At 35.8% G+C, this 27250-nt stretch overlaps 1 protein-coding gene across 17 annotated transcripts in view; it reads left to right on the forward strand.

Moving 5' to 3' along the window:
* The first annotated feature begins 362 nt into the window (after positions 1–362).
* Nf1 (neurofibromin 1) overlaps positions 363–27250 on the forward strand; it is a 93018-nt gene continuing 66130 nt past the window's right edge. For 11 of the 17 annotated variants that reach the window (XM_087348599.1, XM_087348600.1, XM_087348601.1 and 8 more), the window contains exons 1-18: positions 365–514; positions 2295–2438; positions 3375–3558; positions 6967–7078; positions 7163–7269; positions 7928–8046; positions 8819–8947; positions 12132–12374; positions 12899–13089; positions 14971–15115; positions 15425–15553; positions 15995–16188; positions 16710–16893; positions 17575–17761; positions 17865–17906; positions 21427–21500; positions 23877–24029; positions 26241–26419. In XM_087348599.1, coding sequence (XP_087204725.1) covers positions 455–514; positions 2295–2438; positions 3375–3558; positions 6967–7078; positions 7163–7269; positions 7928–8046; positions 8819–8947; positions 12132–12374; positions 12899–13089; positions 14971–15115; positions 15425–15553; positions 15995–16188; positions 16710–16893; positions 17575–17761; positions 17865–17906; positions 21427–21500; positions 23877–24029; positions 26241–26419 — 2576 coding nt within the window. In that variant the 5' untranslated portion in view covers positions 365–454. Of the gene's footprint in view, positions 515–2294; positions 2439–3374; positions 3559–6966; positions 7079–7162; positions 7270–7927; positions 8047–8818; positions 8948–12131; positions 12375–12898; positions 13090–14970; positions 15116–15424; positions 15554–15994; positions 16189–16709; positions 16894–17574; positions 17762–17864; positions 17907–21426; positions 21501–23876; positions 24030–26240; positions 26420–27250 lie in introns of all 17 variants that reach the window. The other 6 variants (XM_087348604.1, XM_087348606.1, XM_087348612.1 and 3 more) reach the window with 3 other exon arrangements.

The raw sequence follows: 27250 nt of genomic DNA on the forward strand, positions 1-27250 counted from the left end.
TGGTCGATGTTTACCAACGTTTCAGAGGTCATACTGCCTCCGTCATCAGGGCGCGATGAATTCATCGCCCTGATGACGGAGGCAGTATGACCTCTGAAAATCTACCAGACTACACAGCGCAACAACCCAGAAGACAGAAATCTTCATACTCTCCGCTGTGAAAACCTCAAATCTTACATGTATAACTGTGTATTTACTACTTCAGATTTTCTAGTCATTCTTGACGGGCAATTTAGTAGCTTAATACAATTTTAATGAAACGAATGAGAGCGCCAGCACTATCACAGACAAAAATATCTGTAAGTCTCTGGTATTCGTTCCTTCCCCCAGGCATGGATGCTTTCTGTGATAACTGGCTAGCTTATCCGTGGTCTACAGAGGAGCAGTTACAAAATGGCGGTAAAAGTTATGGGAGTGTGATAGTGTATGTTATTGTTTGGTCTGGTTACGTATTATGGGGACGCAGAAGCCGGTTGAGTGGGTCTCGTGGTTAATTACACGATTCGAAGAGCAGGTACTGTGATGCTTTTGAAAACATGACGTGTGCGTTATTGAGAATAGTTCAGTTTCTGTTACTATAAGGGCTGTAATAAAAAATCAATAATTTGCAGCTTGTTTATGAATGGGCTGGGCCAACCGGTTGTGGAGGGGGAAGAACATGAATGAATGAGATTTGGAACTTGGAATGCCAGGTGTTCTTATAGGTCACACTTTTTGGAAGTATTGTTAAGAGAATTTGCAAAATGTAAGTTAGATTTGTTAGGACTCCAGTGAGTTGGATGGGACAAGGTAATGCTGTACTGGGAGAGAATTATATGTTCTTCTATGGAGATAGGATTATTGATCATCTCTTAGGTACAGGTTTCTTTGTACACAAGGGGATCATATAAGTTGTTGAGAGGGTAGATGCAGAGTTAAAGAGGCCGTTGGTGTGATATTGTTCTGATTGTGTATACACCAACTGAAGATAAATGTAATGTTACATAGCACAGATTTTATGAGGCACAAGAGCATATATTATATCTTTCCTCAAGTATCACATGAACATTTTATTAGATGTCAGTGCAATAGTTAGAAGGGAAGCTATTTTCAAATTGACATTTGGAATGAGAATTGCATGAAACTAGTAAACATGGAGAGAACTAAGTACGTACATACATGTTCTTTGTCTCATCAAGACTACAGGACATAATCAGTGTATAAAGGTAGCTAATAAATCCTTTGAAAATATGGCAGAGTTCACATATTTGAGATTGATGTTAAAAAATAAGAATTGCATTCATGAGAGTATACTAAATTTGAGGAATGCTTGCTACCATGCAGTTCAGAATCTTTTGCTCTCCTGTTTCCTGTGTAAAAATGATTATGGAATATGCAGAATAGAATAGAATTTATTTACATTTCATAGATCCTGCATATGCCTAAGCCAAGGATGTAGAACAGGTCATGGCACAAATACAATACTTGTAACATTTGAGGTTTTCACGTCGGTGAGTATGAAGATTTCTGTCTTCTGGGTTGTTGCGCTGTGTAGTCTGTTCGATGTTAACCAACGTTATATATTCATATTCATCGCCCTGATGATGGAGGCAGTATGACCTCTGAAACGTTGGTTAACATCGACCAGACTACACAGCGCAACAACCCAGAAGACAGAAATCTTCAAATACAATACTTGTTTCTAGTAGCAGAATTGTAATTATATATATTTTTTTTATGAGTGTGAAACCTGGTCTCTCATGTTAAATGGAGACTGACTTTGTTGCAGTTTAAAGCAATTTCACTCATAATCCCTTTATTTTTCTTAAAATTAGGACTGTATGATTAATGTTAAAGGTTTTCAAGATCAGGATGCTTGGGAGAAAAATGAAGAGCTTCATAATTTGTAGTTGTTTATGTTAAGGAAGATGATATTAGTGCATATGAAGATATGAGAAATGCATGCATAATTTTGGTTAGAAAGCGTAAAAGGAAGAGACAACTCAGGAGACATAGATGTGGGTGGGAGGATAGTATTAAGATGTATAGAAGGGAAATCAGGTTTTGCGGGTGTGGCTAGATTCATTTGACTCAGGATAAGGACTGAATGGCAGGCTTTTAGAATGCACTGATGAAACTTAAGGTTCCTTAAAGTGCAGGGAATTTCTTGACTAGCTGACCATAATAAATGCATCAGATTAATGACTCACCTTCTTAAAAAAATCTCTTAGACAAATCAAACCTCAAAGTTTACACCCATACAGTTATGTAACATACAATTAAAATATATACATTGTATTGTGTTTTGATTTCAGCTGCCCTGTCGTGCAGGACCACAGACGACCCATTCTCGTGTAAATGAAGAGCAAAATAAGAAGTGTCTAATTCAAATCAGCCGATATCGTTTTTCACTTGTCATTTCTGGTCTTACAAAAATATTACAGCGTGTCAATGAAATGGTAAGGAATTTAATAAATTTTCTTACCTGAAAGTGAATTTTTGTTAATATTTACACATGAATATGTAGTTCTTTTTTTCTCCTCCCTCCTCCCATTCTTGTTTTTGAAAACTGCAATTAAATCAGAATGGCTGGCTATAATGATTGAGTATGAAGTAGTTTTAAGCTCTAAGACACATGCAAATTTAAAGTCATTTTGATATAAATATGCAATTCTCCTTTCTTTCCATACTTCATGATGTAAATTGTAATCAGATCAACATGTCTGATTTTTAAGAGTGGTCATAAAGTATCTTTGTGACTTTTCAAGACACAGACTTAATATAATATGTGATTAGGTACATTTGACTTTAATATAGATACAAGTACATTAATTTCAGTGGCTACAAGAGCATTTAAATTATTCTGTCATCTGTGATTTTGTAGACATTCTGTCAGTGTTAATTCTTTTCCCATATTTGATGTAAACATATCACAAGTAGTCGGACTATGTGTCTGGGCCAAAATTTTAGTTAGGCAGTAGCAAAGAAATTGTAAGTAGTGACTTTTTTCATATATATAAGCTGAGCACTAAAATAGGTACTGTAAAAATTAGCTAGTGATTACTTATTTGATGTTTCTTAAGATGTCAGTGGAACATAAACATTTTTAACTGATATATTTTCATTTTAATATAAATAAAATCAGCAGAATAATGTTTTATTTAAATTAGTAAATGTTTAAAATTTAAATTATCTCTTGTAATGTCATGATTGTCCAGTTACATACCAGGGATTCATTGTTAGTATAAACTACTGTTCAAACAAACAGTAAGATGTCTTTTTGGTCATGAAAAAAATGAAATGATCGTTGAAGTAAGGAAACAAATTGATTGTTGTTAATTATCTTGCATTGAAACTATGAATGTGTTCCAAAGTGACATTGTCTTTTGTTTCAGTTTCTCTTCGTAGTGTCAGGATCACGACCTCTCGGACCTGATATGGAATACAACTGCTATGAGTCATTGCTCATAGTTTTGGACACTTTAGAGAAATGTCTCAGCAACCAACCCAAAGACACTGCACGATTTGAAGAAGCGATGAATGTTAAACTCTTGTTGCGGGAGATTTGTCAGTTCATTGGTTGGTTATGTTTTATGTGAATGAGAACAAAGGGAATGCAAACTGCGATAGAAGTGTGTGTACACAGTAATGTTCAAGCTGTGTGTTTTGAGTCAAAGCTTTCATTATTAGAACAAGAAAGTGTGTAAAGTTCACGTTGCATTAAATGGAAATTTTGAACATCATAAGAAAGAAAGAATTATGCAGTTCAAGATGGCTGTCTGCTGGGTTGTTGCGCCATGTAGTCTTCACTCTCATTGTTGTGAAAACCTGAAATCTCATAATATAGTTCAATATTGCTCTTTGTTTGAAAGGTGGGTTAGCTCATTCAGTATTGTAAATAGGTATGAATTTTTCTCTTTGCCACCAGATTATTTCCACTCAGTCTTCTCTTACATGTGAGCCGTGGCTTTCCATGAGTGTAAAGCTGTTGGAGCATGAAGACAATTACTTAACAGATGTCTTGAATGTGCAGAGCTTGGCATGATGCTCATGCACAGGGATAAATTTATCTGTAACAGATACAGCTTATTTAAAATGAGCAGGATATCCATAACCCTTTAAAGCCTGGTGGTAACTGTATGTTCCATCTGCTTTAACCATCATCAACTCTTCTGCATTTTTGTGTGATCTAAAGCTTTCATGGCAACTAAGTACAGGGTGCGGCAGAGGAAACGCATGTTTTTCAAATAACAATAACTCAGTTGATTTTCAATTAAAAAAAATTTAATTACACAAAAAGAAAGTTTTTACAATGCAGTTTTTTGTTGAACATTTTTGAATTATTTCCAAAAAATAACGTTTGTCAAGTGATGCTCTTTCTCCTGTACGCACTGATGCAGCTTCTCAAAATTCTGCATTGCTCTTCCCAACATTTCTTCCCCCACAGTAGCGATTTCCTGGTGAATGAAATCTTTCAGTTCCTGGATGTTGCGTGTTTTGTTTCTGTAGAACTTTGATTTGAGGTAACCCCACAAAAAATAGTCACATACGGACAGGTCAGGGGAGTGAGGCGGCCAAGAGATATCACCAAAACGGGAGATGAACGGCAATTATGGATTCACCACTTTTGATATAATTTTCAACGACAAATATCGGGTCCACGGTGCCATGGCTACAGAAACTGCATCATCTAAGCTGTCTACTAGCAAGGGGCGGAAATCCCCCACCCTCCTCCTTGCCGAGTACTAGCCATTCGAAAAACATGCGTTTCCTCTGCCGCACCCAGTATAATGAATTATTCTCGGGCTACCAGCCATGTAAGGTGGTTTAATGAAGAAAACACTGTTTGGAGAACCATATTCATCCTCTTCATTAAACCACCTTATATGGCTGGTAGCCCAAGCAGAATTTATTATATCTTCTGCATTTTGCCCACAGTGTGTATTTATGGGTTTTGTATGATAATCAGAATAAACAGTGATTATTTCATTAAAGTGCATTAATCAGTTGGTCTTTGTGATGAAGATATGATGTATTTTCCTTGAGGCAGCAAGGACCTCTGAAACATTGGTAAACTTTTACCACACTGTGTGGTGCTACAATCTAGAAGACAGCCATCTTCTTACTCACCACCGTGGGAACCTCAGAACCTACAACTGAATTTTTCAAATATTATTTAGACAAGCTTTGACTTCAAAGGGTTAAGTGTGCCTAAGTTTAGGAAATTCCAAGTCATTCAGTTACAGCATTCAACGGAATATGCTGTCCAGAAAGTTGATAGAAAACACATATACAAACTTTATTTTCTGTAAACAGTAATGCTGTGAAATACACTGAATATTTACCGTCACTTTTACACACACCGTTACATTATTTTTCAAGTGTTTGTTTTTTGTTTAATAAGATGGCTGGTGATAATTAGTGGTATGGTTAAGTGTGTAACAGAATAAGTAATGTACACATCCTAATTAGAGACTAGATTTGTAAAATCTTTGCATGGTTCATAGCTCCAGACTGTAGTAACAAACCAAGTGGAATGACTTGGTTATCAGTTTCTAACCCAAAGTGCTGGAGATAAGGTACAAGTTATGCAGAAAATGTACACATGCCTACAGAAATTTGGCGGTGCCAGGGTAAAGGGAAGTAAGTCCTAGAAATTCAGGAAACATAATTGTTTGATCATTCTCAGCAGTCAAGTGTATTGATCTTTTAGAAAATGTATACATATATGATTATTCAGTTAAGACACAGACTTGAGGATGAAGTGGTGATTTTGCTTTTTTTCAGGTAAAGTGATACATGATTCTTAAAACAGCAGTCATATTTGAACTGTAATTTTTGGAAATTTATTTGACCTGGCACCATTCCTTTCCCCAAAAGTGTATATACAGTGTGTCCCACAATGATGTCTACACATATACACTTTTGATGACTACTTGTCAGTCAATTGCTGACTGCTGTCAGCTGTGTGTATGGCCATTTTGAACACCTACACTAGATTTGCTAATTCACTAATTGTCAGTTCTGACATATGCAGTGGTTTAATTTATTAAAAATTCTTTTTCATGTATTGAATTTGTGTGTATATCATTTTGTGCATTCTTTACATATGCATTAATTCAGACGTTGTTTCATGTTAGTTTTTGTTATTTCAATTTGAATTAATTTTCATTTGTCTACACACTATTCATAACACACTCAAAATTTTTGTTTTCCATGTTGCTAAAATGAAACTACTGTATTTAATTTAATTTTACTTTGAGTCCTGTAATGTGCCACTATATCAGCTTGTGTTAATGAATACAACTGTATCTGTTTATTCAGTCAAGTATAATATATATATCTACTCTAAGCCAGCAAAATTGTAGGTGAAGTTAGTGATATCAAGCTTACAAATTCTATCGCTTACTGGTACATTACACAAAAACAGTGATCAGTAGACTGAGCACTAAAGTGAACGTCAGGAAGTGGGCTTCAAAAACATTGGCATACAGCCCTGAAGGTGGAGGTGTTTTGTTCCTCTAAGTCTAAAACCTACAATTTACAACCCATAAGACCAACCCACTCACTTCTTTAAGAAACCTGATTTCCTGTATAATTTATCTAAGTGTTTTGTATGTGGGCTTCAGATGTGAACAAAAAAGTACTGTTCTGATCATTTGCCAAGCTACTATAAATTTATTAATGAAATTAAGTCAAACCCATTGCATCAAAAGTAGATAACACTATTATTTTCAATTAAAATGTGTAATATCCAGTGAAACGTGGTTCTTGCTTATTTTTTATAAATCTGGATTTCTTGTATCATTTACTTCATGCTACTTGCTGAAATTAACTGCCATTATCAGGAAGTTTGGTATAATGTAATATGAAGGTGTTCACTGGTAGAACATCTGCTCATGTTTTCATAGTTTGCATTAATTTAATTTCTAGCTAGATTTGTAGCCAAGGACTTTCAGTGTGATCTATGTTACTGTTCCTTTGCAGATGTTCAAAATGATAATCCAACAGTACTGCAATTAAAAAACTTGGCATGTAAAGTTTTGTTTGCATTAAGCTTGAATTTCTTCAATGCAGTCTTTAATAGAATATCAGCAAGGTGAGTGTCATGTGGTTTGAAAATAAATAGGCAGTAACAATATATTTAATATTTTTTACTAATAAAAGTATTCTGTTCCTCTAGGTTACAAGAGCTGAGCACATGCAATGAAGAAAATCCAGACTACAGTGATATTGAATTGATTCAGTATATTAATGTGGATGTAAACAGACTGACTCGATTACTAAATGGTTAGCACCTCTGCACAAATATTTTTTATCGTATTTTTAAAATATATCTTAATAACTAACTTACTAACTTAATGCAGCGTAATCCTTAAGAAGCTTATAGTTGCTTAGCTAGCCAAGAAATTTCCCACTTCTTATGGAACCTATCCTGAGCCAAATTAATTCAGTTCCCAACCTCCCCTACTTATTTATTTAAGTTACATTTTGATATTGTTACCCATCTATACCTAGGTCTTCCATGTCTTCTCTTTAGGTTTTCTGGCTGAAGCTATATGCATTTCTTATACCTCTCATGTGTGCTACATTCCTCTTTACATCTCATGTCTCAATTTGATTATCCCATTAATATTTTATGAAGAGTACACATTATGAAGTTTGTTATGCAGTTTTCTCCATCTTCTTTTAGTTCCTTTCTCTTAGGTCCTCCCTCTTAATCAGAGAGTATGTTCTTTTTGAGAGGCCATGTTTCTCATTTGTACCAAATAAGTTGTCTGCCAGTCATTGTCTTTTAATGTCATGTCAAAATCTTGGAAAAAGGAATTGATAATTTTGAGGATTATTTTGCATATACCTACTTTTTGTTACTTCCGTTTCATATGTAATTGTACTTTTTGTCTAAAACTGCATAGGAAATTGATTTTTATTTTATTTTCTGTTTTAGAATCTATTCAGAAATTTAGATTATTGAAGAAATCTGCACATTTGGTGCTTATGACTTCATTGGAGAAGGCTGTCTGGAACTGGATGGATACATATCCTCATGAATTTGCAGATCTACAGGTATTTAATAATGGATAGGTATTTCTTGCACAATGTGCACAGTATTCTTAGCATGAAGGTTTATCAAAACGTTAACTGTAGTTCCTAAATTGTAGGTTTATAATGAATACTCAATTTTCTGACAATAGTATTATCTAAAGAATATGATGTGTTTCTGTATGTGGTTTTATTTAATCTATTCTCACTGTTTAATTACAATAGTTTTATTATTTTTTAAAAACCCTTTAGAGGAAGGTGTTCTTTATGGTTGAAGTTGGCAAATTTCCAAGTGAAATCATTACCTCTGTAATAAGTTTATTCAGTGTGCAGAGTTTAGGTCTAGTGGTGCTGTTTTGATATTCTGCAATGTAGAATTTTACTTAAAATTATTTGTGATCTAGTCTTTTTCCATTGTCTTTGTTTAAAAGGAAAACCACAATGTTTTGGAAACTGGCTCTGTTTCTGTCTCTAAGCGAGAGGGAAGGTACCTAAGTATAATCCACTATCATCAGAACCTTTTAGAATTGAATTAGAATTTTATCTGTTGGCCAGTTGACCATCTCATCTCTCTCCGACACTACTGCTTAGTTCAAATACTGTGGAGTTAATTAGAAGTTAAAATGCCTTCATGCAGTATGTTAATTGCATTCTGTCTAACAAACAGTGCTGCTGTTTGAACTAGTTTTATTTGCGAGTGAAGTTCGTTTTTCAGTGTAATTTATAAAGATAAATTAATTTCTCCAGATATGTTTGGGAAGCTAAAAAATGATTTTGTGTTTCATCTTTATTAAAGAAAAAGCATAACGAGGAGTTAGCCAAGTGCTGTGAGGGTCTGTTTGACATCTTGGACAGCTTCGCTGATAACAAGAAGGGCAGAGCTGCAGTGTGGTCACTTCAGATAATGCTGCTTGTTCTCTCACCTGTAAGCATTATCCTTTTTATCTAATTTTATTTTTATCTGTTGACTGGATTTTGGGAAGTTAATTATCAGTGTACATAAACTTATTTGGATATGCAAAAAGAAAATCCTTATGAGAGGAAGTGTGTGAAACAGGTTAGAATAGAGTGCTTGTCAGTGCAGACAAAGGAATAATGTATTTATTTGGAAAACTTCCTTGCTGAGAAAATAGTAACATACATTACTTTGCAGCCATCATTTTCATAAATTAATTTTGCTGTATGGGTAAATTCTTGTACATTTTGTGTTATCTATGCTTGTATAAATGTGTTGTCACCGGTTTTTCCATATTCAATTGCTGGCTAAAACAATTGGAATTTGTGTTAATGGAAGCTGTCTATAGATATATCTAAATTCCATAATTATTAATTTATTGGCCCTTCTATCTTCACCTTATAGACTGAAACATTTGAAGGAATGAGGGTTTTCTAAGTTCTTTCCAGTTGTTTTATGTAATATCTGGAAACCAGTCCACCTAGCTAGATTTCATATACTGCATTTTGAAGGTCTTGATAAATCTGTCTGGGAAGGACAAATTGTGGACCTGTATATGGAAGGATTTCATATAAGAGTGGGTGAAAATAAAAAGAAATGGTGTTTTGAAAATTAAATGATACCTTTTGTATTACATGATTTGTAATGCATTTCCCCTTATGAATCAGAAGCCAGTAATGATGCTCAAAAAGGGAATTTGTTACTGTTTATAATTAATTTATTTCCTAAACTTCATTGACAGATTTTGTTAATATACTATTTTAAACATGGCAGATTAACCATATGTTGTGTATTTATGTTATTCATATAGTGATCTTAAAAAGTACACAATCAGTGTAATCGAAGTTGAGAACAGTACATGAAGTGAAAGGAAAAATTAAGTCCCATAGTTTTCTAATTTTTTCATGAGAAAACGTGTTAATGGTGTTTACTACTTACTGTACGTTACCTTTTGTTCTTTATGGAACATTTTATATTTTATAGCAGTTTCCATTATGTCCTATTCTGTCATACCTTAATTCCCAATTGTAGTTCATTGCAGCACATCTTGCATGATAGAATTCTGTTGCTACCAAAAGAATCTGGGGTAGTTATTTACAAGTTTCCAGAAATACTAGGTAAATTGATTAATCATGCGACAGAATGTAATTCATTGGTATAATCTGAGGCTAATGGTGTACACATTGTCTCTGTAACCTCACCTGTGGTGAGTGGGTGAGCTTATTTCTAGAGTCCTAGTTAGTTATATCGTACTATACATGGTTTAATTTGTTTATATGGTTTTGTGGTTTGTATTTGGTATAGAATGTTTTAGGATGATGGTTGGATATTTATTAATTGTGAATTGATTGAAGGGAATTAGTTGTGGTCTATTTAAGTGACTACTTTCACTTTTGTTAGAAAAAGAGAACATGAAAATTGTCCATTTAATGGTTGTAGGATCTGGTTCTCAGACTTTGAGAATATGAAATGGACACACAATTGTGCCAATATTCCATAATAAATTACTGTATGTTTGATGACTGAGGAGTGACCCAATTGGATATTTTTATTCTTGGTTTATTTGACGGTACTTTTGATTCTGAAGATTAAATAGAGTCAGTGATAATATAACTAGATAATTAATTGAAAAGGATGTAGAAGGAATTGGTTGTGACCTAATTCAAGACACTATCATGCCATTTGTCTGAAGGGACTGATAAAACTACAAAATGTTTCAATCATGATTGGTCTCCAGACCAAGATTAGAATCTTGGATTTTTGAAATGTGAAGCAGAGTTGTTAATGCTTTACCATAACATTCAGTCCAAATTGAATACAAGGGTGAGTCAAATGAAAACCGTAAAACAGATAAAAATTTGAAATATCGCGCCATTGTCCTATAAGTTGGCAGACATGTTACCAATGCTATAAAGAGTATCCTATAGGTGGTAGTATAATGCAGACAAACATATCGCCATCACAGTGCCAATTTGAAAATGGCTGCTCCACTAGTTACGTGCACGAAAGAAGAACAACGTTCTGTAATTCGTTTTTTGATCAGTGAAGAATCTTGAAGAATCATCTTCGACCTGCAGTCAGATCAAAGCGACGTGGACTTTTGACTAGAGGTGTCCTTGACATGACAATGCTCGGCCCCATACTGCCCGTGCAACAGTTGCAACAATCCAAGACTTGCACTTTGAGTGTCTTCCACATCTGCCATACTCACTAGACCTAGCCCCAAGTGATTACCACATGTTTGGGCCACTCAAAGAGGCGATGGGAGGAAAGAAGTTCCGTTCTGACGAAGAGATACAGCAGGCGGTGCATGAGTGGTTGCGCAGACACCCACAAGAATTTTTTTCTAGAGGAATCCATACACTTCGTAAACGCTGGAGGGCCTGTATTGAATGAAATGTAGACTATGTAGAAAAATGATATAGTTGTGTACCGCTTTCACTCAATAAATTAAATTTTAAAAAAAATTTACGGTTTTCATTTGTCTCACCCTCGTATATGGGAGCTGTTTGACATGAGACCATATTATATGCTTTTATTCTTTAAAGTTCTATCTACTCTGGGATTGTATTTTTTATAGGAATTGCATTTTTATTAAATAATTGCAGAAAATTGTATTGGGTTGGTTAACACACAGACACTGAGAAATTCCATGGTCATCTCACCATCTAGTAATGGAGCTTTAGAGTCTTAGTAGCTTTTCTGAGTGGTGAAAACAACAAAAATTGTTCTGGCTAATGGCTATCCTGGACAGTTTATATTATAAGATTTGAATTCCCAGATTCCCTGCTATTATATGTGATGAAGTTTCCTTCTCTCTACCTCTTTAATTTCTGTTAAAAGTAAAGGGCAGCACACAGCTCTATGTTATCTGAAATAGTTAATTTTTAATAAACTAAGTATTTTATTCTTTTGAGAGTAATACAAACATGTCAGATTGCCACCTTTCACTTAAACGTTCGGACGTCCGTAACCAAAGATTTTTTTAAAAAATTAAATTGATACATACAGGTAAATTAATGGCATGTGTCTTGTAGGGAGGTAGTACAGTACTTTTCAAAGTTTGTGTACCAGATTTGGAGCCGAACCTTTGTCGTGTTCTCACACTATCCAACTACTGACGTGTTTCTGGCCGGCTTGATGGTGGCTGTAGAAAGTTCTGGAGGAGATAGTGAATGCAGATTCTGGGGCACCTTGTTCGCCACGTCACTCTAAGAAGAAGCAGTTCATTGACTCCGTAAAACGAGCCATAGGTCAGCATGGAAATAGTAAACAACTGACGGAAGCAGCTGCTGTTACCTGTGTCAAACTGTGTAAAGCTTCTACCTACATCAACATCCTGGATTCCAACAATGTAGCTTTCACCTTGGTACAGAACATTATTAATGAACTGAAGGTAGGTAACTGTTTATTTGCAGCATAAAACTTTGAAACTATGCCAAATCCAGAAAAACAATCAATTGCAATTCTGTTCATGTTAATGATAGTAAAATTCAGTTTTGATTATTTCAGTGGGCATTTTGTTAAATACCATGTATCCTTTATACTGCAGAAATATAAATATTATATAATGTTCAAGAAACAGGACTTTCTAATATAAATCATATTTATGAATGACCATCAAACCACTCTTCTTCCTCATCTATAATTGCTAAGAAATATTTGTATATATTCATTCCAGCATGCATCAGACTTTTAAATTTTACATCTGAAAACTTGGTGAAAGAAAAAATGTAAACTAGGGTATGAAAGTATAAGCCACGTGGTAAGCAAAATTTGTTTTAGTTTGGAAATTTGGGCGTATACATATTACATGTGGCTTAAACATACACTATGAAGTGTAATCGATTTTGTGTGCAATATAACTTGTGAAACTACTAATATGAAAGGAGTCTGTACTATGATTTCTTTGATTCACAGAATCTGCTCTTTAGTCCAAGTAAACCATTTTCCCGTGGACAAAATTACGTTGTACATGACATTGATTTAATGATTGACTGCTTTGTGTCATGTTTCCGCATCAAACCTCATAACAACGAAGCACTCAAAGTGTGTCTCAACCCCAACTCTGCATTTCTATACCATTATGTCCTCATCAGTTCTTTGTACAGGTATGATATTTTTGCTATCTTGTCATACACTTACATAGTTACTTGGAATTATTAGTGTGAGAGCTGCACTACTGTGCACACAGTTATAGATTGGTATTTATTTATAGTAACATTTGTCATATAAATCTGTCAACCTTACCCTGATTTCTGCACAGAGCTGTGTATTTTACAAGCAGATAACCTAACATAGTGAGGACCAAACTGTGCCATTAAGCAAGAATTATCAGGCATTCTGTGGATTCTATTACAATCACCAGCCCACATTTGTTCATAAAGCTATTAGCATGCTATTGCAAACTCATTCATATGTTACTCAGTAATTTTCTTTAAAAGACTCTGGAATATTTGACACTGGTTTTATTTGAGAAGCTTTCAATATTAGGTTTAATGCTTACAGCCATATTCAGGTATTTTAAATCAGGTGTTGCAAGTCTTGTTTGGGAGATAGCTGGAAGAATATTTTTGTTTAAAATGGGCACTGTATGTTTTAACCATCTCCAAAACTGCAAGTTCAAAAGCACTACATTTTACAGATAAGTGTCCATTAATATATTACATAATTATTTATATTTTTGTATTTATTTTTTTAAAGTTTTATCCCAAATATAAGAAACTGTAAGGCATAAGCATTGATTGAATTCATGCACCTTCAGCTGCTTATGTAAAAGTTATTCCTAGTGCTTGAGAGCACTTCCATAGGCATATGGTTGTAAGTTTCAATTTTAAACTGTAAGTGCATAAATACAATTGTAGTTTAAATATCATCTCTATAAGGTTAATTGGTGTTGTGGTTGGCATTCATTCATCTAAGTTTCCATTAGTAAGACATCCTTTTTCATGATTTTATATTCTTTGTTTAGCTGAACAGTTATTCACAGTGACAGGTAGTGATGGCATTAGCAAAGCATATTTTCTCATATCAGGTAACTATTTTTTATCAGAGGAAATTGATTGGATAATTCAGGGTTATTTATATTGTAATGAGATCAATGATTATACTATGGGTTCTTCAGAATGAGAGATAGGTTTATTCTACACACGTATTACAATTTATTATTTCCTTGATTAATTTCTGTCAGTTTATAAATCTCAGTCTTGTTTATAGATGTGCACTTGTACTCAGTCTAACCACTGGTGTATTCAAGTTTACTCTGCACTGCTTCAAACTTTGTCTCTATCCACCAGCTGACAGTAAGCACAAGACTCACCTACTTGCTCAGAACTTGACACTGAACTGAGCCTGTGTTCAACTGTCTTGGTGTTATATATACAGGTAGGCCCCACTTTATGATGCTTCATTTTACGCTGTTTCACATTAACGCCCTTTTAAAATAATAATGAAAAAAAACAAAACAAGAAAAATTTGAAAATGCAACCATAAATGCAGCACAGGAAGTGGGTACCCAGCCGTCGCTAGTGTCGGCGTAGTTGCTTTCTTCTCGTCCGCCAGTACAATACATTATAATTCTTCCTTGATTTACGCTGCTTCAGCTAACAACCCTGAGGAGGTGGAATGTAACCCCAGCGTAAATCGGGGCCTACCTGTATACAGAGACAGTCAGAGAAAGTTGTGCAAGATTCCACTGATTTTCAGACATTTCTCACATGTAAGGTATTCAGGGCTCCTAGTGTGAGAGAACATCTCATCTCATGCATGTGCATTTCATTCAGCAGAAGGGGGAGAGGGCACTGGCTGGGCATGCGTTTTCACAACAAAGATCTGCAACAATATTTTTATACCTTACATCCATCTCATATGTATCTTCAGTATTTTTGTTAGGGAAATTCTAAAATAACACCTTATTTTTGATTTGAACTTGTTACCACATAGCAGTTCTGAAGTAAATGTTATAAATATTCTGTTTGTTATTCCATTTACAGAATTATAACACAACCTCGATTACCATGGTGGCCTCAGATTGATTTGGTTTACAACAAATCCAGTGATCTCAGGTCGATGTTCACTGATACATTAAACAAGGTATCCCAAGGCTGCATTACTCATACTGCACTGCGTATGATTCCGGTAATTGAATTCTTAGTGAATTGCCTGATCCAATATTTATGTTTTATTGCTTATTTTTTTGAAAATTAAATTTAACATGTGCAGTAAGGGAAGAAAATTACCGGTAATATGTAATTTTTTGTATGTATGCTATTTCAGAGCATCAGAGTGATGTTAAAAGGCTCAACTTAGTTAATATCAATTACTGATGCATATTTTAGAAGAAGTAATGTAGTCTGATTTAAAAATGAAACATGTTTCTTTGCTTTCAGTTTTTATATTTACACTGCGTATCCTTTATATGTCTAATAAAGTGTTAAATATTTGCAGTCATTTACATTGAAAGGTAAAGAGTCTGCTTCAAAGCTCAAAGAGAAAGGTGATGAAGTCCCAGTTATTAAAAACCTGTTACTTTTGATGGTTCGTCTCATCCATGCAGACCCAATGTTAATGCTTAATGTAAGTATATGTGATACTCATGTACAATATCAAAATGGAAGTGTCTTTCAAGTCTGTTTGGGTAGAGGAGGGATGTGAAACAGTTCTATGAAGTGACACTTTCTTATTGTGTATGCTTTTGTGGGTTACTCCACATCAGTTTGACATGATTTGGGAGCAAATTTTTGTGACCATCTCTGATTGTAATGAAATTTGACAAGCTTGTTGGTTATGGTAAGTAAGAGATAAATGCCAAACTTGACTTTGGCAATAATCAGGATAGGAAGTCCATTATTTTACTGATGTATGGTCATTTTTTATGTCAATAAAGTAAGTTTGGTGTTAGTATCACATATGAATAATCATGAATTAAATTACTTAAGAATCAAAGGACAAGAAAGTATGAATTAAAAGATTGTTTTTTTTAGATATACCTACTCTAAGTATTGATTTTGTTTTAAGAACCAAGGCAAGGCTGGCCATGAGATTCAGAGCTCCACACTGGAATTGATTAATGGGTTGGTAAGTTTAGTTCATCAACCCACAATGCCTGATGTTGCACAGGAAGCCATGGAAGCTCTTTTAGTGCTTCACAACCCGGAGAAGATTGAAGTTTGGAACCCTGAAGCACCCATCAATACTTTTTGGGATGTTAAGTGAAGTATCTGTTTTAATATTTTATTGAAAGTAATATTATGCTATTTTGTCGGTCACAGTGGCTGTATGGTCTGAGGCGTGGGCCTTGTGTGCTCAGACACTGGGACCGTGGGTTCGAATCCCACTCAAGGCATGTATGTTTGTCTTTTTGTGTAGTGCTGTCCTGTGTACAGATAGAGGCCTTGTTTGTGACAGGCTGATGACTAGAGACAACATACATATGTAATTACAGAGAGATGAATTCTTCAAAAATATTGTTATACTTTCAGTACATCTACTCGGATCTGTTAAAACACATTCTTTGTAACTGCTTGTAGCTTGGGAGTGTTTGCTGTCATAAGATAAGTGGATGATTGATGACACTGAAGTTTAGAGGGTCGGTTGTGTTAATGCCTAGACTTCTTACTGACCTCTCTCAGACATATAATATTAACATCTTCCCTAAAGTACTGTTTTATATATTTAATGTTAAGGAAAAGCATGTACTTCTGTTGTAATGCTTTGTTTATGTGTGTTACAGTTCACAAGTGTTATTCTCCATTTCCCAGAAACTTATTCAACACCAAATAATGAATTATACAGACATCCTGAAGTGGCTTCGTGATATTCTTATGTGCAGAAATGCTTTCCTCCTGCGTCACAAAGACTATGCAAATGTAGGGAGTCAGATTCCTATTTGCAAGCAAGCACATATAAAGCTAGAGGCAAGTAGCTGTTTTTACTTCTGAATGCCTGTTTTTTAAGAAATTAAAGTTTAAATTAATGTATTTGCCATTAATAATGTCTAGGTAATTTCTCACTATGATTTGTAAATTTTCAAAATGTTATTTCTGATATTAATGACACTTAATTTTCATTCTGCATTCACCACCTTTATGTCAGGTTAAAATCATAATATAAAGATAACTATTAAATCATTTGACATTTGGCAAAGTTTGAATATGTGGGTATAATCATTACTAGTCAGAATTGCATTCACGGAGACGTTAGGAACACGAGCAGATTAAAATCATGAAATGGTTCTTACCATGCAGTTAAAAATATTATAATATTAAATTAAGTTAAATTTTTTGCCACCCCTCCCCCAATATGTGTGAAAGTTTAATCCCTGATATTAAGAGAACACAGATTGACGGTGTTTGAGAACAGGAAGCCAAGGAAATTGAATCAAAGAGGGTTTAAGTAACGGGGCTGGAGAAAACTGCATAGTAAGGAGCTTCATAACTTGTACTCTTCACCAAGTACTCTTAAGATGGTTCAATAAGGGAGGACAGAAGTAAACTTCTTGAGTGTAATTTGACAAAGTGCAGTAAGATAAATTTGGGTTTTATGTTATGTATTTAGAAAATTAGATTGTTTTGTTAAAATGTTTTTTGTTTCAGTAGGTTGTCTTCTTCATGTACCTTTGGAGCATAGACATTGAGGCAGTATTGGTAGCCATGTCATGTTTTAGTCTGCTATGTGAGGAAGCAGACATCCGTTGTGGCTCTGATGAAGTAACTGTAACATATTTACTTCCAAACTATCATCTGTACCAAGAACTAGCCCAGGCTTCAACAATTCTTACTACAGGTTAGCAAATTCCTCTTTGAGACAGCATATAATATAGCACAATATATGAGTTATTTAAAATGATATTTGTATTATATTAAAATGATATTATTTTGCCAAACAGCCAGCGAGGAGTCAAGAATTTGTTACCGTGAATATAATCATGGTAAGATATTGGAAAGTTTATTTGTCTTAAATAACTAATTTTCTGTACTAGTTACATGTTGGGAAACTAACCTACCAGATGTCTAAATCACTCAGAAATGAAAATGTGAGTTTCAAGAAACCATTACAAAATTCTATGATGTTGAATAAGCATAAAGGAAGTTCAGAATATTGTTTTAATGCAGTAATTAGCAAAAAATTACATTGGTAATATGAAAAGAAAGGTAGTGATATTCCATAACACATTATCAGTTTTGTGGAAATGTAAGCAAGCCTGGAAAGATTGTTCCATAATAGATTATGCAAAATATCCAACATCATTATTTTTTATATAGTAAACTCTTGGAATAACAAATGACAGATAAACAGAAATATTCCTCATTCTCTACCAAAGTATCATATGCTCTCATGGAAATAATGTTTCACAGGATGAATATTGGTATAATGAAATTTCATTATAACACAGTTAAAACCTGTCTGTTTGAAAACAGTTTGTTCAGTATGATGAAATTTCTTGTGAAGTGTGATTTAGAACATCTTACCCTTCACAGGCAATATCCAATGTACAGTAGGGCCCCGCTTTTCGGCGCTCCGCTTTATGGCGATCCGCTAATACGGCGCTCAACAGCTGAGTCAGAGAAGTGTGTCCGGCGCCATTTTCTCGTCACTGATTTAGTCTGTTTACAGCTTTTGTGCGCTCCTTGTCTCTCTGTATTTCTGGCAATTTTTCAGTTATTACAAACTGTATATTTATATAATATTTTTGTGTTACTACAGTGTAATTACAATGGCGTCTAAGGGTAGTAGCGATAAAAAGAGGAGTCGTAAGCCTCTTATTTTAAATGCCAAGTTAGAGATGATTAAACTTCGTGAACAAGGCATGTCTATGGCTTCCGAACCATCACCAAAACGAATAAGATTCGTTGAAGAGTCAGATGATGAAGATGCGCCATCTCCTTCATCTTTCCTACTATAAGCATATCAATTTTTAAATTTATATTCACCAATCACTATAAACTGAGAACAATGTGTGTATTACTGATATTCATTTTAATTTCATATCGTTTTCTTAGGCCTAGCGCTATTGTGCACTTACTATATGATAGTGTAACATCTTATTAGGCTTTGATATGCATTTGCAAGTGAAATAAGGCAAAGATCCGCTTTTCGGCGATTTTCGCTTTACGGCGGGGGTCTGGTCCCTAACCCGCCGTATAAGCGGTGCCCTACTGTATACACAATCTGGTTCTGTCACTGTTTCGGAATTAAAAAATTACCACTTTTTTTTTCAAATAGTTTGTTGACTGTGCACTAGATGTCACAAGCATATAAATATCTGCATGTACTGTAGTCTAGACATCAGTTTAATGAACTGTAAGATGAAAATACTTTATGGCAATCTGTGCTAGAAACAAAACATCTTAAAAGCCTTTCACCTTTTGCAGTTCCCCTAATGTGCAGTATGGTGTAGAATAAAGCAATTAATGATGACAGTATTGGATTGTGTTGATTGATAGTCATGGTAACATGTGCCATAATGAAGAATCTGGTTGCAAAAATTACATATCAGGCAAGGAACAGTGTGACAGGCAAGTGGCTCCACTATTTAGTTGGTTGTTTGATGTGAACTTGCTATGAAAATTTGACTTTTGGTCATCCTTCACTGGCACGATGTCCATACCAAATTCTTTGAAATACCTTGTGCTTGTGCACTTTTGCAAAGTATATATGATCATTTACATCGTGTAATTGTTAGATAGAGCATTCAGATTGAAATTGTAATAGTGGGATATTATGAACAATTGTTTCATGCTAATTTTACAACAGACAGGTGCTTTCTCACTTATTCTGCGAAAATGCATTGACCTTTATAAACACAGTCTCAAAATTATTAATTTATTTTTAATGCCTTTCATTATAGTGAATATTTATTGAAATTAATATAATTTGTCATTCTACAGATGTTTGTTAATGTTACATGGCTAATAAAGGTTGAGTATGTTGCCTTTGTTCCAGCAGAATTTGATCTTATCTTACTATAAACACATTCACTGTTGTGAATGCCATTTGCCTGTCGAGAGTGTGCTTTCCCAGCTCCAAAAATGGTTTATGACTTCTTAGGTAGTCCGATAATGTACTAAATTATTTCTGCAACATGTCTTCTGCTTCCACTAAACCTTCACAAATATTAGCATAATGATTGAAATACATATTGATTTTTGGCAGATTCTAATGAAAATGCTTGCAGTAATCTGTAACTTGACTACTTGGCCTACAAGTTCATTAGTGGTAATATTATTATGTTCACTTCTGAAACTTAGATTTAAAGAATATGGCCTACAGTAGATAATTTGTCAGGCTTATTTTAAAGTCCTACTTTGGCAGGAAAATGTAATATTTGAGGGAATTGGAATAGCTCAGTCAGTACAGTGTGTAGGTTATGGGCTGGGCATCTGATTCCTTACAGAACAAGATTTTTTTTTCTGCTACAGTGTCTAGATTGGCTCTGGGCCTAACCTAGCCACCTGTTCAGTGGGAACTAAGTGGTCAGGGCATGAAGCTGACCACTCACTTCCATCTAGTGCTGAAGTTATGATTACATAGTGTAATTCATCCACTCTCCCATATATCTTCATGGAGTGGAGCTTAATTAATAATCAGGGAAAGCTTTACTAAACTGTATTTGGGATTTTGAGTATGTAATATGTTGTAAATGAAAACTTTCAAAGTCCATGTTTGAAGTACTATAGTACGAGGCTCGTCCACAAAGTAAGTTTCCCTGGGGCTGTTTACAGAAACAAAACACAATTTCATGGAAATATTTATTGCAACAGATACAGCAAGTGTCCAGCTATTTTTCAACATATTCGCCACCGGAATTGAGACATTTGTCATACCGTGGGACCAACTTTTGAATACCTGTGTCGTAGAAGTCTGCCGCCTGGGATTGGAACCACTGTGTGACAACCATCTCCGCCTCTCTGTCATTCTCAAAACGCTGACGCTGACCGGACAGGAATTTCTTGAGGTGTAGGAAAAGATGGAAATCACTGGGAGCGAGGTCCGGGCTGTAGGGTGAATGATTAAACACCTCCCAGCTGAACTCCTGCAGGAGACTTGCTGTCCGTCGAGCCGTGTGCGGCCTAGCGTTATCACTGACCGCACTTCACAGTCGGCGGGAGCTGGAATAAGAACCTCCATCTTCAACAGCTGCAACGATGCTACTGTGAGAACGCGGGAATTACCGTTAGTGCATGCGCCTTGCTACGTCATTGCTCTATCACGTACGCACAGTCGCTTCGCGCAATATAAGGTTTGCTAGCTGTGGGACGAGTGGGAAACTTACTTTGTGGACGCGCCTCGTATTAGCTATTCTGTTGTAAATTATACTATAGACTTCATTATTATTTCATTGTTAAGAAATACCAACACTCTTTTAAATCATTTTATGGTTGTAACAAGTACTGTTTTGATTTATAAGAGAGTTTGAAGCAGGGTATGTTGGTGATCATTTCTTCCAGGCCGTGCAGCTTTGCAGAAGCGAATAATGGCTTTGTTACGCAAGATTGAGCACTGTGTAAATGGAATTCAGCCAGTGAGTAATGATTTAGTTCTTAAGAAATAGATTACCTGTACGATAAAAAAAGGGTTTTAAAGCAGAAATGTTAGAAGGGGCTATGTAAAATATCTGCACTTGCACTAACAATAATTCAATTCAGTTCAGTAACAGAAGTGGTGGTGGCGGCGATTATGTTATAACAACAACAACATGCTATATAATAATGAATTTGTTTTGAATTCAGTGGAAATCTGGGACTGTAGATTTAAGAACTGTTGTCAGTAATTGTACCTTTAATGAAATGCAGCAGTGCAGTAGAGTCAAAACTTCTGTACTCAAAAGTCTTGTGTATTTTACAGTATTCATTAAGACAAACTTACTTTGGGATACCTATGTGCAATGGCCCAAATGAGGTCAGTGGAAACTGTTATTCCAGCTTTTATTTTGTGCATTATGTTGACTTCTATTGGAAACTAATTCCTACTTAAAATCTTCCTGTTCATTGTATAACGTTTGCAGTAATAAGTGTCAGTAAGTACATAAGAAACAAACAATTTCACAATAAAATAATACTATGAACACTGTTTTTAACTGGCCACATTTACTTTTGTTAACAGTAAATACTAAATTTTATCTGAAAATGTGTAAAGTGCATAAACAACTAAGTGTGTATATGTAACAAATTAATAGTATTAATTGTAATAATATTTGCTGAACAAACACTACATTTTCCTAATTGCAATACTACCAGCATTAATGCAAGTGGATCTAAAACATTTTCTCCTAAAGAAAGTCAGGTAAATGAGTATAAGTTAAAAGTTTCCATCTAAATTAACTGAATAGTGAAACCTTTACAAGTAAATGAATGACTGTGCTGAGAATGATTTGTGGTAACCATAAAATAAACACATGAACATCACAGCAAAATGGTTAAACAGAATACAAGGTGCGATCGGAAAGTTTAAAGACTGTGTCAATAGAGGGCGAACTGGATGTAGTACGAGCTTCTGCCGCTAGGGGATGCGGCCTACATTCATAGTGAATCAGTGTGCCAGCTGGCATCATTGAATTAGCATTTGTTTCTTAGTTACGGGCGTTTTGGTAGTGCATTACACCGACCCTCCTGCGATTTCGGAATGGCGGATTTTCATGAACAAAGAGTGTGCATCAAATTTTGCCAAAGACTCGCCAAAACGGCTACAGAAACCTATGAAATGCTAAAGCAAGCATTTGGGGAGTCCGCAATGGGTCGTGCACAAACGTTTGTGTGGCATTCACGTTTTAAAAATGGCCGAACCTCTGTCGATGATGACGAGCGTTCTGGACGACCATCTTCGAGCACAACGCCCGAAAATGTTACGAAGATTCGGCAGGCCATTCACGAAGATCGACGTCGTACCATCAACGACTTGTGCGACATTGTTGGGATAGGCTATGGGACCTGTCAGCTGATTCTAAAGGAAGAACTCCACATGCAATGCATCGCAGCCAAGTTTGTGCCAAGGCTCCTGTCTGAGGACCAGAAGCAGAATCGACTTCTCGTTTGTCAGGAGCTCAAAGATCTTGCCGGATCGCCGGATTTAGCTCCATGTGACTTCTTCCTCTTCCCAAAGATGAAAATTCAGCTAAAGGGAAGGAGATTTGAGACGATAGAAGAGATTCAGGCAGAATCGCAGATGGTGCTTGACAGGCTGACAAAGAAAGATTTCCAAGGATGCTTCCAGGCTTGGCAGCGGCGCTGGGATCGTTGTGTTCACTCCCAGGGGAACTACTTTGAGGGTGATGGATGAATTTAATACCTGAGATAAGTGTACGGGTTTTTATAGGCGCAGTCTTGAAACTTTCCGATCGCACCTCGTATAGAAAAAAAGTATGTGAGATGAACATTAAAAACTAATTTTATCACTGAGTATGCGTTGCTCAGGACAATATTTTAACCTAGGAGGTAGGAAGTAACAGTAGGGTGAGGAAAATTATGATTTTTATAAATTTTACTCATCAAATACTATTAGGATGAACAAATCAAGGATGATGAGTTGAGTGAGATGCTTGGGAGAAGTAACGTATTAAATTATTGTTGAAAAGCCAGGAGGAAAAGCATAGGTGGTAGGATAACATTAAAATGGATATTAAAGGAACAGCATGTGGACTTAATCATTATGACTCAGGACAGGGTCCAGTGGTGGTCTCTTACACATGGGCTCTGTAAAAGGCTTGGAATTTCTTGATTAGTCATGTGACTATCAGCCTCTCAATTACTTGGCTCATGGAGTGAGAAATTTGACTGAAACGCTAGATACTTTCAAAAAAGTTTTAAGAGGATGACCCATTACTTATTTGGAGGATAATGTGCTTACATACCTTGGGTGACTTCAGTTTTTATCGGTTTATTGGTGTAAATTTTTTTTATAGGCTTGGGAAGAAACATTTCGCAACTGGGAGGCATCTACAAAAATGCTGACATCATATCCCAAAACTAAAATAGAAGATGGTCAAGTGGAATCATTCCATCGTTCTGTAGGCAAACGGCGGGCTTCCCATCAGAACTCAGAACATGAACTTGAGGTGAGCATTGATTAAGCACTGATAATATGCTGAGAGAGGTTGAAATAAAAGAAGTACAGCAGGCAGTGATGCTAGCATAGGAGTATAAATTAAAGCTTCTATTTTAGTGGGACATTTCATTATAAAATTGAATCAGAATGTGCTTTCTGAGAGTGTCATAAATAGTAAATTGTAGATGGGCAGACATTCTCTCACTGTAAGGTATATTGTGCTGTATTATAGGTATGCTCTGTGCAACAAAGTTCAAGCACTTAATGTTTTAAAAGTTCAAAACCAGAAGTGGAATCATTGTATAACTGGTGTCATAATTCCAATCATTCATAATTTTGTACTTGTTTTGTGGTTTTTCTCAGCCATCCATTAATTACATTTATTTATGCTGCTATATGTCTGTTAAGCAAAGACACAAATATGTACGAGGTGCGATCGGAAAGTTTCAAGACTGTGCCTATAAAAACCCGTACACTTATCTCAGGTATTAAATTCATCCATCACCCTCAAAGTAGTTCCCCTGGGAGTGAACACAACGATCCCAGCGCCGCTGCCAAGCCTGGAAGCATCCTTGGAAATCTTTCTTTGTCAGCCTGTCAAGCACCATCTGCGATTCTGCCTGAATCTCTTCTATCGTCTCAAATCTCCTTCCCTTTAGCTGAATTTTCATCTTTGGGAAGAGGAAGAAGTCACATGGAGCTAAATCCGGCGATCCGGCAAGATCTTTGAGCTCCTGACAAACGAGAAGTCGATTCTGCTTCTGGTCCTCAGACAGGAGCCTTGGCACAAACTTGGCTGCGATGCGTTGCATGTGGAGTTCTTCCTTTAGAATCAGCCTATCCCAACAATGTCGCACAAGTCGTTGATGGTACGACGTCGATCTTCGTGAATGGCCTGCCGAATCTTCGTAACATTTTCGGGCGTTGTGCTCGAAGATGGTCGTCCAGAATGCTCGTCATCATCGACAGAGGTTCGGCCATTTTTAAAACGTGAATGCCACACAAAAGTTTGTGCACGACCCATTGCGGACTCCCCAAATGCTTGCTTTAGCATTTCATAGGTTTCTGTAGCCGTTTTGGCGAGTCTTTGGCAAAATTTGATGCACACGCTTTGTTCATGAAAATCCGCCATTCCGAAATCGCAGGAGGGTCGGTGTAATACACTACCAAAACGCCCGTAACTAAGAAACAAATGCTAATTCAATGATGCCAGCTGGCACACTGATTCACTATGAATGTAGGCCGCACCCCCTAGCGGCAGAAGCTCGTACTACATCCGGTTCGCCCTCTATTGACACAGTCTTGAAACTTTCCGATCGCACCTCGTATGATTATTTTGAGGAAAAATATTAATTAATCTTAAATGACTCATCTGAGATGTGACTAATCCCCTCAGCAAAATGGAGGTGAAGACTGTATTTCTCTTTCCATGGTAGAGAAGTCAGTTGGGTATGGGACTAATGTAGTGACCTCCATATATTTGAATAATACAGAGCTGCACAGTTTAATTGAGTATTTGTGCAAATACAATCTCTACATTAAAAAGGAATCATGTATCAGTATCAGGACTCACACTTGCAAATGTGGTCTCTTTTTATCAATGCTATCCCCCTACTGACCAACTTGTCTGTGAGGGAATACAGATGGCCGAGTGAAGTATAATCTTCGTCTCTGTTTAGCTGTGGGGTTTAGTCACACCTCAGAAAAGTTTTCTGTTAATGTATATTTTCCTCCAAATTAGATATATTGCTTATCTGCTTAATAGACATCTAGCATGAATAAATTCCAATTGATGGAAGATAGAGAAAAGTCACATATAGACTAATACAAATACATTATGAATAAATGGAATTATGACACCAACTGATTGTATCATTCCTGGTCTTGGACCTAGAAAATTTTAAGCACTTGATTTTTGTTGCATCGAATGTGCAAGGTGCCTAAATCATTTTGTCCACACAGCAAGTCCATTGCTTGAATGTTGTGCTTAAGTAATGGCTTTTATTGTGTAATGAACATTTTCTTCTTTGTGAGAATTTCTTTGGGCACATATTTTGACAAATACTCTTTATCTTGTTATTATCATTTATTTTTATTATAAATATTCATGCTAAATATGTAAATGTAGTTTCAGATTATTGCATTTTGCCTGAGCGTAAAATTTATTTTTCCTAACATTTACTTTACCATATTACATGTTGAACAAATGTACATATTACAGGATCAGATCAATGAATGGGCCAATATGACTGGTTTTCTGTGTGCACTTGGAGGCGTATGTTTGCAGCGTAAATCTCCATCAAGACCATCTGCAGGTTTGGGCTTACTTCCTGTGCCAAGTCTGGAATCTCGAAAATTGGCCAACTCTAGTCAGGATGTACAGTATTGCCCTGTTACGCAGTAAGTTTATTCATTTGATAAGAGAGTGTCCATTCACTTACAGAAGTAGGTCTTAGAATGCATCAGACTTCTCCATAATTCATGTTGTGTAATGGTATGGTGTATAATTTTAAATTATCTTGGTCCAAAGACATGTTAATGTTTTCACAGTACTATAAATGTTTTATTAACCCGTCGACATGGTGGTTTAAATACCCCGCATATACCGCTGTCGTGCTGTTCCGGCGGTAGTATTTTTTAAATGCCCGTTTAAATTTTGCTGTAAAATACTCTTTTTTTCATAACTTTTGAACTATATGAGATATAATTATGAATTTTTCACTGAAATCCTCTTAAAAGATGGTTTTATAATCTTACCTTATAAGATGAGATGTGTGAGCAGTGGAAGCAAGTCGATTAGAAGTTTAGTTTCAGAAAAAAACGGAGTGTACAGTAGCCGGTTCTTTGAATAGTAAGATCTACGTGTAGGCTTTTGCACAATGCCCATCAACATAAATAGAGCCAATACCACGTAAATTTCGTCCACTGTAACATCTTGCCACTTCCTAATCCTAGAGCGAAATGTGAGAGGATTGGCACTTTTTGATATTTCTTGCTGAGCATATCTGTTGGTTTGATCAGCAATGTGCTGCACAAGTGCTATATCGAAAATATTTTCGAATGAACTCACGACATCTAGTTCAGCAGTGTCGAACTGGGGACCACATACATTACAAAATGCTTCTCGTGAAGCAGGAAATGAGTCTATATTTTCCCACAAAAACTTGTTGGAAACCACACCTGCCTGTACGATGTTGTCCTGTCGACCACCACTACCATTATCACAATCAC

This window comes from Zootermopsis nevadensis, unplaced genomic scaffold, assembly GCF_977971745.1.
Source record: "Zootermopsis nevadensis isolate Lab colony 2312 unplaced genomic scaffold, Znev_1.0 Znev_ptg000013l, whole genome shotgun sequence".
Taxonomy (NCBI): domain Eukaryota; kingdom Metazoa; phylum Arthropoda; class Insecta; order Blattodea; family Termopsidae; genus Zootermopsis; species Zootermopsis nevadensis.